Source organism: Vipera berus (genome assembly GCF_964194415.1).
Source record: "Vipera berus genome assembly, chromosome: 6".
Classification (NCBI taxonomy): domain Eukaryota; kingdom Metazoa; phylum Chordata; class Lepidosauria; order Squamata; family Viperidae; genus Vipera; species Vipera berus.
Window position 1 is genome coordinate 42,445,509 of NC_138208.1, and position 15,727 is coordinate 42,461,235.

The 15,727-nt window shown below is 38.7% G+C and overlaps 1 protein-coding gene across 1 annotated transcript in view; it reads left to right on the top strand.

Moving 5' to 3' along the window:
- Window positions 1-15,727, top strand: part of TBC1D30 (TBC1 domain family member 30) — a 68,653-nt gene that overhangs the window by 20,920 nt on the left and 32,006 nt on the right. Inside the window, exons 4-5 of the mRNA XM_081331188.1 lie at window positions 786-851; window positions 2,988-3,113. Of these exons, the coding sequence (XP_081187314.1) occupies window positions 786-851; window positions 2,988-3,113 (192 nt within the window). The remainder of the gene's footprint in view (window positions 1-785; window positions 852-2,987; window positions 3,114-15,727) is intronic.

The window sequence follows — 15,727 nt, forward strand, 5'->3', positions numbered from 1 at the left end:
ACTCACCCCCACTTGTGCTATAGCCCACAGACCCATTCATGCATGTGTGATGCGCTAGCAGAAGCGGCAGCTAGCACCTGTGTGCATGTGCAAATGGGGCCACTAGCACCATGTGGGTTGTGTGGCCCATTCGCCATGCATGCGGGGCTAGTGGCAGTAGCGGATAGCGCATGTGTGCATGTGCAAGTGGGGATGCTAGCACTGTGAGGGTGCGCAAGGCCCCATCTCTGCACAGCTCCATTTATGCATGGCCCTGTTCATGTGCATGTGCAAATTTCCCAGCTGCTCCCTTTCCCTCCAGGCCACCAGCATGAAAAGGTTGGTGACCTCTGATTTAATGGTACATATTGCTTCCATAATATTGAAATACATGTTGTCCTTAACTTACAATCACAACTTAAACCAGCATTTCCACTGTTAAGCAAGGCAGTTCTTAAGTGAATCACACCCAATTTTACTATAATTTTTGCGCTAGTTTTTAAGCAAAGCTGGCTTTTTCCATTGACTTTGTTTGTTGGAAGCTGACTGGGAAAGTCGCAAATGGTTATCATGTGATCCCACGACACTGCAACTGTCATAACTACATGCCAATTGCCAAATGCCTGAATTTTGATCATATAACAGTAGGGATGCTGGGACGGTTTAAGTGTGAGTACCAGTTGTAAATAATTTTTTCCAGTGTTGTAACTTCAGATGGTCACTAAATGAATGGTTGTAAGTTAAGGATCACCTGCATCTTATGTTGAATTGGAATAATTTAACTCTGTTGGGATGGTTGCTTTTAGTGGCACGATGCTCTCAAAGCAGTGGCTAGGCTGTCAACAGGAATTCCAAAGGAGTGGAGAAGAAAGGTAAGTAAACTCCTGTCCTTCATTGAATGCATAGTGATCGACATTATGTGAAGCTCTGGATTGAAGATAAATAGCTGCTGTTTATTCCAGCAATAAAAACTTCCATGTATTTAACGCTATAGACTAGGTACCAGTAAAAGTTTCTAATTAAGCAAAGTCCTTCTTAGAAAAATACTGAGAATAGGAATAACAAACAGACTAGAAAAGGTGTTTTTTTAATGCTGTAGCAAGAGAAAGGTAATTTAAAAAGTCCAATTAAATTAGGAAATGCACAAATTCTAAAATAAATACCTGCTAATAAACATAATTTTATTTCGGTCATTGATCAATAAAAATATGTTCAATAAAATGAACAGAAAACTATCCCTTAAGAACAAGAATTATTAACAACCATTTGTGCGCTCAGTTTCTTTTGGATTACTCTTTCCAAGAAATATTTGTAATTGTATGCCAATATTAGAAGGGTCAGTCTGCTAGAGTTGTGATGTAGTTTCAACGAGTAGTTAAACATATTTATCCACAGATTAGATTCATGTTTATGGCTTGTTGAAATATTGTATTTTGAACACACTGGGTAACCTGGAAATTTTGTTGAATCATTTCTAAGGTGATCACACTATTATATGGCTAATATATCTCTCCATAAACTTATACATTTCCCTATATACAAATATTTCCTAGCTATGAACTAGGTAACTTATTTTAATTTAGCATATGGTTTTTAATTATGAATACTTGATATCATTGTAAACTTTATTGTGTAAAATAAGCTGAACAAAGAAGTAGATTTAGAAAATAATATTACTTAAAAAGTTATTTTAAGTATATTTCTGTGTAGGACATATATTAAAGTTTCCTAGTTATATGCTTGGAATTATTTAAACAAATAATTTCCACCCATATACCTATGTCTTGCTGGTAGAAATGTTATTCCTATGAGGGAAGTCACAGATCATAGTCAGGTGGTTAGTTAGATTATCTAGCTTCCAAAAGAATCCCTGAAATGCATAAATATTGCTTCACAATACTGTATAGGTTTCTCATAATGATGTGTGGAATTCTGAATGCCTGCCTAAAATAGTAGGACTGCTAAATATCTTTTTTCTATATAGATGATAGATTTTCTTTTTCTATATTCCATGTTACAGTTCTATTTCCCCCTGAATTTAGTCTACCTATGAAAAATGGATTTAGATTACAGTAGTTATTAATAATTTGCAGTTAAGAAAAGATGAAGGCTTGAATGGTATAAACTAACAGGTGAATTTCAAACTTTCAAATTATACTATATTTAATGTTACTGAATAAGCTATACAGAACTCTATTTTGGAAAAAGACTTCTATATTTTGAATTTTTGGAATGAGCCTGCTATCATATATTACATGTAGGTGAGCTATAATTGTTAGGGCTATGTGATTGTTTGGCTAAGAGATTTAACAGAAAATCAGTTTTTTTGCATGATCAAACTGTTTTCCTAAATCAGTTGCCAGTTTCAGTTGTTAGTCTGACATCATATGCATTGATTCAGTTTGGACAAATTTTGCACTTCATATCAAAATGATTCAATGAAATCAGTTCACTATACTGTATAAGTGTGACTGAGTGCAATTCACACATTTGTATTCACTCTGCTTGCACAGGAGTGTGTAAGTGTGTATTCATATGTACACCTGCTTCTACTTTTTTCAATAGTAAAAGTACATAAATATATGCCAACGGTAGTTAACTAAAAGCCATGCCTACTTGCTCTAATCATTGTTTAAAAATCCCAGCTCAGTTTAGCTTATTGTCTGAACATAAAAAGGCTAAAGCTGGATAGGTGCAGCACAGAGACGTGGTGCATCTATAATGTAACCATCTAATTTAGCTTCCTGCCCCTCCACAGAAAACACAAAATCTAAAGAGAGGAAGATGCTAAGCCTCCATGCTGTATATTTTCAGAATTCCTGGTCACATTCTGATGGGGCATGGTACATTCTGCCTCTTCCTTAATTTTAGGATAAGTGAACACATTTATGCTTCTGTGCTATATACAATTGATGGAAACATATTAAATACGCAGAATATTTTTGAATAGTTGGAAAATGCAACTCATTTCAAGCAAAGCTAAGATTGTTTGTGGTATATCTTTTAAGGTTTGGCTCACCTTGGCAGATCACTATTTAAAGAGTATAGCGATTGACTGGGATAAAACTATGCGTTTCACTTTCAATGACCAAAGTAATCCTGATGATGATTCCATGGGAATACAGATTGTGAAGGTATTTAAAAGCTTATTAATTTGCTTATTAAATTCTTTACTTTCATAGCATAATAAAAGAAGACTATCTGCTTATGTGCTGAGTGTTCTTATATTGATTATAGTAATAAAGAAATTATAATTTCACACTACTGTGAACAATTTCCCTGCTTTCTTTATTTTTGAACTACTAATGGTACATTTATTTTTTCATTTTATACTGGTTTTGTAGAATAATGTCCATATCAAACAAATAATTATCAGATTTGTCTTCAAAATTGCAAAACAAATAAAACAGTAAACAGAACAATAATAGATTATCACTTCCAGAGTAGATTCAATTCTTATGAAATGTATTAAGAGAGTTTCCAAAGTAACAAAAATTTAATTCTATGAATGCCCAAATAAAAAAAGTAGCTGGATAAAGGAAAAATGCTATCTCTTTTCTCTTACTGTTTTTTAAAGTTTTTATTGATTTTTAATACAATTCAAAAGTATTTATTCAACTTTATCAATTTTAGTGAGTTTATCATTCACGAATACACATTGAATTCCTAACCCTTTATTCTTTTCTCCAGCCATTGATAAAATAAGTCCCAAGTTTGAAAATATTCTGTTTTTTCTTTTTCTTTCAACCTCAGAGTAAGTCTGTCCATTTCTGCACAATCTAGTATTTTTTTAATTATTTCTTCCTCTGGTGGTATTTCTTCATTTTTCCAATATTGTGCGAATGTGATTCTTGCCGCTGTTATCACTTGTAAAATCAAGTATATACTCTGTTTGTCAATCTTTTCTGTCATTATACCTAATAAAAAAAAGTTCAGGTTTAAAAATCTACATGTTTTTCCAACATCTTTTCGAGCCAAATATGTATTTTTGTCCAATATCTCTTTGCTTTAACACATGTCCACCATACACGATAATAAGTACCTGATTTATGATTACATTTCCAACATCTATCTGACATATTTTTAAACATTTTTAAACAAATTCTTTGCCCATGTTATCATTGTTTCTTTTACTTGTTCATTTTCCATTTTAAAATTCAATAAAAAGTTATACATTTTCTTAATTAGTTTCTCATCAGAGGATAATAATATCTGATCAAACAAGGTCTGATCTTTATAAAATCCATACAGTTTAACATATTTGTCATATCTCACCTGCATTTATAAATATGCCCACCATGATAGGTCAATACCTTGATTTTCCATCTCTTGTTTAGATTTTAAATTCCGTTCAGAGTTTAGAATATCTTTATATGTCCATATTTTCTCAAAACTGACTAAATTTGGATGTACAAATGCTTCCATTGTTGAAAGTCATCCTGGAATTTTCAAGTATATTTTACATTTTATTTTTTCCCATGTTAGTAATAATGCATTTCCAATATAGTAGTTTTGAAAATATTTATGAATTTTGGCTTTCCCATACCGTAAGAAAATATGCTAACTGAGTTGTAAGTCATGTCCCTCCAAATACAACAACCTTTTATTTCTAAGATTTATCCTTTCTTTTACCCATGTTAGTACTGATGCTTGATAATATAAAACCCACTCTGGCAAGCCAAAACCTCCATTTTCCTTAGCTTCTTGTAACATTTTCAATTTAATTCTAGCTTTCTTTCCTTGCCAACTAAAATTTAAAATTAAAGAATTTTAAGTCTTCAAAGATTCCCCCCCCCAGTTTTATAGGTATCGTTAGCAATTCTTCCCAACATTGACATTTGCAAGTTTTTCCATTTTTCCAAGTCAAGTGTTATTTGATTCAATAATTTTGTATAGTTATTTTCCTTTATCATTGAACATCTTGCTGTCAGGTATATTCCCAAGTATTTAACCTTTTTGACTATTTGTAATTCTATTTTTTCTGACTTTTTTGTTTATCTTCAGTCCTGTTATCTCTCCAAACTGTTCTATCTTTTCTAATAATTTAGGAATCATCTCTAAAGGTTCCTCTAGGATAAATACTAGGTTATCTGCAAATGCTTGCAATTTATAAGTTTCACCTTTTATTTCTAGTCCTTTAATTTCTGGGTCTTGTCTAATATTTCTATTTAAAACTTCCAAACTTAAAATAAATAACAATGGAGATAATGTCTTGTGCCTTTTCCTATGTTGAAATTCACTGTATAATCTCCATTTACAATCACTTTTGCTGTTTGTTTGTGATATATTGTTGTAATCATATGTATACAATTTTGTCCAAAGTCCATTGTTTTTAGTTGTTGAGTCATAAATTGCCAGGAAACATTATCATATGCCTTTTGAGCATCTAATACTAATGCCAATTGTTTCCCTGGATGCATTTCATAATATTCCAATATGTCCATTGTAACTCTTAAATTATTTTTATTTGTCTCTTTGGTAGAAATCCATTTTGATCTGGATGTATAAATTCAGTTAGAAATCTTTTCAGTCTCTCCACCATTATTGAAGTAAAGATTTTATACTCCACCTTTAGTAATGATATCAGTCTGTAATTTTTTTTATCTGTGTCAGGTCTGAGTCCTCTTTTGGTATCAAAGTAATATTTGCTTCTGTCAATGTGTTTGGGAGTGTTATGTATTGAATATATATAAAGTTGTGTTAATCCCTGCTAAAGTGAAACTAACTTAACTCCAACTGCTTGTGAAGCTAAAATGAAACTAACCTTTAGATGACTCTGACTGTTAACTCCAACTGTTTTGGAGGGAAACTTTGAACATTCATATTTGGGAGGATTTTTCAAGTATTGTGATTGGTTAAGGCCCTGTGGGCTCAGAGTATAAATTACAGGTAATTGCCTGCAGTTCTCCAGTTCTAGTTCTAGTTTGAGTCAATAAATAATGTTGTAACTACGCTGGTCTGCTCCTTGCCTACTGAAGCCCACTACTCACTAGTGGCAATGAAGGTGGAATACTGCAGAGGAGAGAGCTGCTGCTAACCAAGAGACTGAAATCACTGGGTGATAGGCTGGGTAAAGAGCCCCGGCAGGCTTAGTTCTCACCCCCCTTGCCTACCAGTAAGCCACACTGGAGGCATGCTGAAATCACTAGGTGTCAGACCAGGTAAAGAGCCCTGGTGGGATCATGCTCCCTGTCCTGCCTGCCAGTAAGACACACTGGAGGCACAGATATACCTGAGGGATCTGTCCCCAGGATCCCAAAGTGCAGCACAACTCCAACCACAGCAGTACAGGCATTAACCAGCACCACAGGGGCCTCCCCAAAATGACTAAATTGGGAAGGCTCAATGAATTCGATATTACTCATGCGGAACAGTGGAGCTCATACATCTCCCAAGTAGACAACTATCTCCGGGTTAACCAGATTACAGACAATGGCCTGAAGGCAGCAACCTTACTATGTGTCTGTGGACAAGCCACATTTGATATCACTGAAAACCTGATAGCACTGGCAAGTATAGAGACTGTGGCCTACACGGACCTCAAGAAAAAATTAAGGGAACATTTTGAGCTGAAACTCTCAGCTGTTGCCATGCATTCGAGCAACGTGAGCAGAGATCCGGGGAATCTGCAGCAGAGTTTGTGGCATCCCTTCACCAAGCTTCGCGTCAATGCGAGTTCCCTGACCAGGAAGACCGTCTCAGAGACAGGCTGTTTTGCAGCCTGCATAATAGAGAATTACAGCAGTGCCTATTCGCCATGGAGAAACTGACTTTCCAAGATGCATTGAAGGAAGTCATGGCGAAAGAGGCTTCCAGAAGGGCACTTAAAACACACTCTCCGGCCACCTAAAACACATACCAGCCCCACAGTGATCCATCAAGAGACCGCAGAAGGCTCAGGGGAGGCCGGTGAGAGTGAAGAAATCGATCATTTGTGGAGAGAGCCACCCAGACAGCCACACTCCACAGAACAAGCAACTTCCCGACAGAGCTGCGCAAACTGCAGGGGACAGCATGAAAGAACAGTGCAGATTCTGCACAGCAGTATGCCGTGCCTGTGGAAAGCAAGGGCACCTTGCCAAAGTTTGCAGAGGTTGTCAGCGGGAAACGAAACCTGTGACACAGCAGCACAAGGGGAAATGGCCCCCAGGACAGAACAGAATTAAATACTACTCAGGAAGGCATAGCATCCAACGCACAGGGGCCCAACATTCCATCAAAGAAAAGATAAGACTCCAACTAAGACTGCAAGGGGTCCCATGCTTCATGGAGCTAGATACTGGATTGGCCCTGTCCATTATTTCCTGTAGGACTTTCATCCACATTTGCAAATTTAGCTGATGGGTTCCACTCAAATCATCGAGCTTAGTGTTAATGGACTTCCAGAATTGCTGTGTTCCCGTAAGGGGGGAAGCTACCATTAGAGTACAATTCAGATAGTTTGAGGGGGCCCTCAGCATATTGGTCATAGAGGGACTGTGCACCGGCTTCATAGGACTGGACTGGTTTGAGGCCCTGGGCATCAGGGTGATGGGCATCCGTTGAACACAAATAGCTGATCTAGCAGCAGTATGCCAACAATAAGCTGGCATATTCAGCACAGAGTTGGGACAATACAAAGGGGCACCCATTTCACTCAACCTCAATACAGCAGTAACTCCAATCTGATTAAAACCATGCAGGGTTCCCTTTGCTTTGAAGCCTAAAATTGATGCGGAACTAGACAAGCTGGTACAGCAGGGAATGCTCCAACCAGTGGACTGTAGCCAGTGGGAGACTCCAATAGTGACCCCAGTTAAGCCTAACGGGGACGTACACATCTGTGCAGACCACAAGTGCACCATAAACAAGGCACTACAGCAGCATGCTTACCCTGTACCAGTAGTTAGCCACATCCTCACTTCGCTCCAGGAAGGCCGAAACTTCGCTAAGTTAGACCTTGCCCAGGCTTACCAGCAGCTACCGGTAGATGACGCTACCGCAGAAGCACAAACAATCATCACACACAGAGGTGCATTCCGAGTGTGCTGCTTGCAGTTTGGGGTAAGCATAGCACCAGGGTTGTTCCAAAGTATTATGAAACGAACACTGAAGAACATTCCCGGCCTCTGCCCGTATTTTGATGACATCCTGATCATGAGGGAATCAGCAGTAGTCCTGGTGGAACATCTCCATGCAGTACTCCAATGTTTCTGCGAGGCAGGCCTAAAACTCAAGAAGGAAAAGTGCCAGATCGGCCTGGAATCCACAGAATTCCTGGGTTTCCGCATCGATGGTGCTGGAATCCACCTGTCTCATGCAAAGTTAAAGGCAATTCAGCAAGCCCCACACCAAAATCTAAGGGGGAGCTACAAGCATTCCTGGGCTTGCTCAATTTTTACCACTCCTTCTTACCACATAAGGCTGCCCTGGCAGAACTACTACACTGCCTACTGAAAAAAAATGCCCTGGGTTTGGTCACACACCCAATACAAAGCGTTCAAGGTGGTAAAATCATTGTTATTCTTGGACTCCATCCTAGCTCATTTCAATGAAAATCCACCAGTAACACTAGCCTGTGATGCTTCACCACATGGCATTGGGGCAATACTAAGCCACAGGATGCCTGATGGTAGAGAAGCCCCATCACATACTATTCTAGAATGTTGTCATCAGCTGAAAGAAACTATGCCCAGATAGACAAGGAAGCCCTCGCTATAGTGGCTGGCATTAAGAAGTTCTGCGACTTCTTATATGGATGAACCTTCACCATCTTTACAGACCACAAACCTCTGTTTGGTCTCTTCACAGCAAACAAACAGACACTGCAGATCCTGTCGCCGCAAATGCTACGATGGTCCATTTTCATGGCTGCATACTCATACTGGCTAGTCCACAATCCGGGTAAGGAAATGGCCACGCTGATGCTCTCAGTCGACTGCCTCTACTGCAGACTGATCTGGACCCAGCCCCAGCTTCTCGTATCCTGGTGATTCAGGACCTGACTGAAGCACCCCTACATGCAGGGGACATTGCAGCTGAAACCACCATGAACACTTAGCCATATTCTCAACTGGGTTTTAAGGGGATGGCCAGAGTCCTGGCCAAGCCCTGAGTTTCATCACTATACTTCTTGGAAAAATGAACTGTTGGCCCACAAGGGATGTGTGCTGTGGGGCAGCAGGGTTATCATTCTACCCAGTCTTTACTCCAGGGTGCTGGATTCCTTACACAAGGGGCTCCCAGGAATTGTTCAAATGAAGGCTCTAGGTGGGAGCTACTTGTGGTGGCCAGGCTTGGACAAGGACATTGAGAATCAAGTAAAGAGTTGCCAGGCCTGCCAAGAAACCCAACTGGAGATGCCACAAGCACCAGTGCACCACTGGGAGACCACGCACCCCCCATGGTCTTGCGTGCACATTGACTTTGCGGGCCCCTTCTAAGGGCAGGTGTTCCTAATTGTAGTAGACAGTTATTCCAAGTGGTTGGAAGTGGCACCAGTCTCATCGATGACAACAACCAGGGTCATGTAAGAGTTGCACCAGGTGTTCACCACACATAGTCTGCCAGATGTAATTGTGTTTGACAATGGGGCACAATTCACAGCAGGAGAGTTTCAATCTTTCCTCAACGCCAACATGATTTGGCATGTAACATCCGCTCCATTCGACCCCGTAACCAATGGACAGGCCGAACGAATGGTCAGGACCACAAAGGAGGTGCTCAAGCGGACGACGACTGGGGACTGGAATCACCACCTGGCGAACTTCCTCCTATGTCAACACACAACTCCCAGTGCAGCAACAGGTAGCAGCCCAGTGGAGCTGAGATGGGGCTGCTGGCTCACCACGAAGCTTGACTGACTTCACCAGACACAGTAGCAGCAGAGACGGCTCAACCAAAGCCCCCCAGGAACTTACAGCTGGGTGAATTGGTCTGGGCCAGGAACTATGGTAGTGGGGCACCTTGGGTGGCAGCTAGGGTAACTAAGATAATGGGGCCCTTGTCATACGAGGTTATTCTGGAAAATGATCGTATGTTCAGATGCCACATTGATCAGTTACGGCATCGGCAGGCCAGGCCAGCCCTGGGTGAGGATCCCAAGGTTTTATCAGACACACAAGAGAACTGTTTTCCTCCAAGTTTGCCTACATCACCCATGGCTGCCTCCGGGGACACGGAGGTATGAAGGGCCATAGAGCCGCTGTCACTCACGGGTGACCTAAACGGCCATCACGACTCTGTTCAACTAGAGATGGATAATACTCCACTTGAACAGGACTCTCCAATAACATTGCAGCAGTCCACCAGGATCCGTGGGCCCCCGGCCTATCTCAAAGACTATGAATATTGAACAGACTGAGGATGATAACTATCCTAGGGGAAAGGGGTGTTATGTATTGAATATATATAAAGTTGTGTTAATCCCTGCTAAAGTGAAACTAACTTAACTCCAACTGCTTGTGAAGCTAAAATGAAACTAACCTTTAGATGACTCTGACTGTTAACTCCAACTGTTTTGGAGGGAAACTTTGAACATTCATATTTGGGTGGGTTTTTCAAGTATTGTGGTTGGTTAAGTCCCTGTGGGCTTAGAGTATAAATTACAGGCAATTGCCTGCAGTTCTCCAGTTCTAGTTCTAGTTTGAGTCAATAAATAATGTTATAACTATGCTGGTCTACTCCTTGCCTATTGAAGCCCACTAAATAATAATAATAATAATAATAATAATAATAATAATAATAATAATAATAATAATAATAATAATAATAATAATAATAATAATAATAATAATAATTTAATTTCTATACCGCCCTTCTCCCGAAGGACTCAGGGCGGTGTGCAGGGCAATAAATACAATAAAAATACAGTGTACAAAAGTTAAGATAGAATTAAATATTAAAGCCCAATTATAGTAAAATTAATTAAAATTAATATTAAAATTCCCCAAACCCATCAGACTAGGCCGGCTTGTTCAAATAAATAAGTTTTTAGGTCACGGCGGAAGGAGCGAAGGTCAGGAGCCATCCAGAGCTCAACCGGTAAACGGTTCCAAAGGTCTGGCACGCCCACAGAGAATGCCCTCCCCCTGGGGGTTGCCAGTCAACACTCTCTGACCGACGGCACCCTGAGGAGGCCCTCACTGTGGGAGCGCACTGGACAAAGGGAAGTTGATGCCGGCAGCAGGTGCTCCTGTAAGTAATCTGGACCCATGCCATTTATGGCTTTATAGGTCATCACCAGCACCTTGAATCTCACCCGGAGGACAACCGGACGCCAATGCAGCTTGTGGAGTAGAGGTGTTACATGGGAGTATCGGGAAACCCCCAACACCAAAATAGGGAGTTTAGCCTCCAATAGAAGTTTATTACACACATATTTCAGCGGTACACTTAATGTATCTTGTAGACGTACGATTTTGTTGGGAGCCCATCTGGTCCCGGTGTTTTTTCGGTTTTTTGTCATCTTAACTTCTGTCAGTTCCATCATTGTTATTTTCTCATTTAACATAGTTTTAAAGTTTTCTAGAATTTTTGGTAAATTATTTTTTTTCCATATATTGAATTGTTTTCTCCCATGAAATTTCTTTTATATCATACAGTTTCTCACAATATCCTTTATCTTTTTTATTGCTTCATTTTTAAATTATAAACAGCCTTTTTTCATCTTCTAAATTATTTATCAATTTTTTCTTCTGTTTTTTTGAGTTTGTAAGCTAGCCATCTTCCTGGTTTATTTGCATTTTCAAAAAAATTTTGTTTTGCTCTTTTAATTTGCTGTGCCAATTTTTCTGTTTCTATTAAATTTAATTATGTTTTATTATTTCCATTTGTCTTTTCAGTATTTTCTTTTGTGGATTTATTTGTAGTTCTAGTTTTTTAAATTCTTCCCTTAACAGTATATATTGTTGTCTTTTTTCTTTGGTTTTTTCCGCCATGTATGTTATAGCTATACCTCTAAGCAGGACTTTTCAACCTTTTCACAGACTGTACCACTTTTAGGACATGACAATATTCGAGTGGCTTAGCAAGGTCTCAAAAACTTAATGACAAAAAAAAAGGAAAAAAATGATAAAGTACACCCACTTACCATACTTTTAATGGGAAACATGTGCCTGCTTCTCTGCCATTAATCTTTGCATTCGTGGCTGTAGAGTGTTTACTGACAGAATTAAGTCAGATTCCATCTGAAGACAATTCCTTTCCTTAGTTTTTATGCTTGCTGATGAGGAAAATGCCTTTTTGCACAAATATGTGGAACCAAATGGCAGTAAGGCCGCAATAGCTTTCCCCCCTACCTTTTGGGTACAATTTTGCAACTTGGCTCCAGGGCTCGTGTTTTTTCATTAAAAAGTCCCTTCAAATTGTGGTTTGATGTTAATTCCAGAAGTGCCTCTTGCTCTGGAGAGGAAAGGTCAGAGTTCACAACATTGTCCATGATGAAGGGTGATGCAACCCAGCAAATTCTAGTATCACATCCACTTGACACAAATGGAAAATACAACGCAAACTCTGTGTGCAATTTTTCCAAATGATTTTTGATGGCAGTTTCAATGCCTTCAGTGTCAACAATAGAATTTAGTTCAATAAAATCTGACACATTGGGAAATGATGCAATATTTCCTTTTTTTTTTTTACTTGTCCTATCCACAGGGAGATTTTTTTGTGGAAGGCACAAACTTTATCTTCCATTACCAACACATTATGCCCTGTAGTGACCGATTAAGTTCATATAGGTTTTTAAATATGTCAGCCAAATAGGCAAGGCAGGATACCGAGAAGACATTTTCAAACTTTTCTGCTAGGGGTGATGAAACATTTGTCAGGAAAAGGTGCGCTTCATCTTGTAGCTCGAATAATCTCGATAATATTTCACCTCTTGACAACAAATGTACTTCTGTATGAAAGAGAAGAGTGCTGTGCTCAGAATCCAAATCCTTGCATAATTGCTGGAATAAGCGTCCATTCAATGACTGGCTTTTGATGAAATTTATTATTTTTGCAGCATCCTCCAAAGTTTCATGTGACACTGGGCTCATCTGTTTAGAACAGCGGTTCCCAAGCTTTTCTATACCCTATACCCCTAGAATGCTTCTGATATATTCTTGCACCCCTTAGAAAAGTTCAAAATAACAGCAACAAATTATGCATATACGCTATAATTTTGAAAACCCAAGTTTTCACACCCTGTGGAATATTGTCTCACACCCCCAGGGGCTGCGAGCACCCCCGGTTGGGAACTCCTGATTTAATTTAATTTAATTTAATTTAATTTAATATTTGCATTTGTATACCGCCCTTTCCCTGAGGACTCAGGGCGGTTTACAGGGAATTAAAAATCAAACAAGTGCATTTCTTTTTTTTTATTGAAAAGTTTTTCAATACATTTTATCTTTAACAAAACAACCCCTCCCCACCCCCACCCCCCTTCCCAACCCAACCCAGCCCTCCCCCCTCCCCTTCCCCCCTCCCTGACTTCCCAGAGCTAAATACAAGGTATAAAAGTAAAAAACAATCATAAACTACCATATGCTAACAACAATAAACTATTAGGTCTATCGCACTTTAGCTCTTATAAAATGACTTCAAGCAATATAAATGTCACATCAATACTTATTCAAATGCTAAATGAAACTTTTTAGTCCCATATTTATTCTGGATGTAATCAATCCATTTTTTCCACTCCACGATATATCGTTGTTGCGAATGGTCTTTCAAATACGCCGAGATCTTTGCCATTTCTGCCAGGTTAGAAACTTTTAAAGTCCATTCCTCTATAGTCGGCAGATCTTCCTTCTTCCAGTATTGCCCTACTAAAAGTCTTGCTGCCGTAATTAAGTTCAACATCAACTTAGTGTCCACAACAGTAGTATCAGTAATAATGCCCAGTAAAAACAATTGCGGACAAAACTTTATCCTTTTCTTAAATATCTTCTGCATATTCCACCAGATTTTAATCCAAAATGCTTTAACCTTTTTGCAGGTCCACCATATGTGAAAATACGTTGCGTCTTTGCCACCACACCTCCAACATTTAGGCTGGTAGTTCGGATACATACTTGCTAACTTTTTGGGATCTAAATGCCACCTATAAAACATTTTATAAAAATTCTCTCTTAGATTTTGGGCTTGCGTAAATTTTACATTTCTCACCCAGATCTTTTCCCAAGTATCCATTGTAATAACTTCTTGAATATTCTGAGCCCACTTTATCATGCAGTCTTTAACAAGTTCTGTTTCTGAATCAATTTCTATCAATGCAAGATATATCCGTTTGATATGTGCTTGACCCTGATTTCTAATTTGCTTTACCAAATTTTCATTGAAAAACCAATTTTCTGGTCTTCTTTCCACCTGGCCTGTAGTTGTCCATACTGAAACCAGGTTTGAACAATCTTTTCTCCTCGTAACAAGTTATACGGCTTCAAACGCCATACATTCCTCTCCAAACTTAAAATTTCCTTATATGTAGTCACATCATGTTTAAACCCAACATTTATGTTTTCTATTGCGTGTTTCGGTATTGCCCATAAAGGTATCTTATAATTTAACTTATATCTATACTTTTTCCAAACTCGCAACAAAGCATGTCTTAAAATATGCACCTTAAACACATTATCTACCTTCTTATCATACAATAAATATGCATGCCAACCGAATAACAAATCATGACCTTCAAGATTTAATAATCTTCCTTGTGTTAAATTAATCCAATCAAACAAGTGCATTTCTATGCAAGATGCATTGATTTCAAACAATGGAACTCTTTCTTGCCTTAGCTTGTGCTGTCACCCCTGAAGCTCTTCCTGTAATAGCTGCTGCACCATCAGAACAAATTCCTACACACCAAGTCCATAATATTCCATATTCACTGAAAAAACTGTTGATTATTGTGAATATTTCTTCCCCAGTCATTCTGCCAGGTAGTTGCTGACAAAATAATACGTATTCCAGGATATCGTCTGAATCAGGAACACGCACAAAGACAATTAATTGTGCTTCACCAGTGATGTCAGTGCTTTCATCCAATTGAAATGCAAATTTTTCTGCTGCTGTGATCTTTTCCACCACTTGTTGAATAACATCTGTGGCCATATCTTATATTTGTCTTTGTACGGTATTATCAGAACATGGAATATTATGAATAGCATCAGCCATTTTTTTTCCATCAAAGAGAATTGAAGCAATTGCAATGGCAGAGGGAACCACAACTTCTTCAACGATTAAAAGCAAAGAGGGTCCAATCAGCAAGGACTTAGCTATTGTGCTCCTCCACCCACTTCTCCTTAACTCACAGATTATGTGAGGCTTATTTTTTTTTTAGCTGCTATCAAGGACAATTCATGATGCTTCCAGACATTTTTTCGAGATGGTTGTATACTTCACAAAAGAAGCATGCTGTTTTATAAATTCATCTCTCTTCTTCACAAAAAATGCTACTGGCTTTTCAGTATGCTCTTTGTGTTTTGTTGTAAAATGTCTCTGGAGCAAAGAAGGCTTCATGGAATGCTTGGATAATACTTCATTGCAAATAACACAAACAGGAAGCTGCTGATCGTTCTCTCCCAGGAAATGAAATCCAAACTTCAAATAATCTTCACTGTATTTTAGATTTGGTGCCAGTTTTAATTTCTTCGGTGATGGATTCTTTTGATTATTTTGCTGAATCACTTTCCTTTTGCACTGATGAACTTATGATGAATTTCTCCACATTTATTAATATGCACCACTACCTTGATGGTCAGGTCGCTGGTCAGCCATTCTTCCT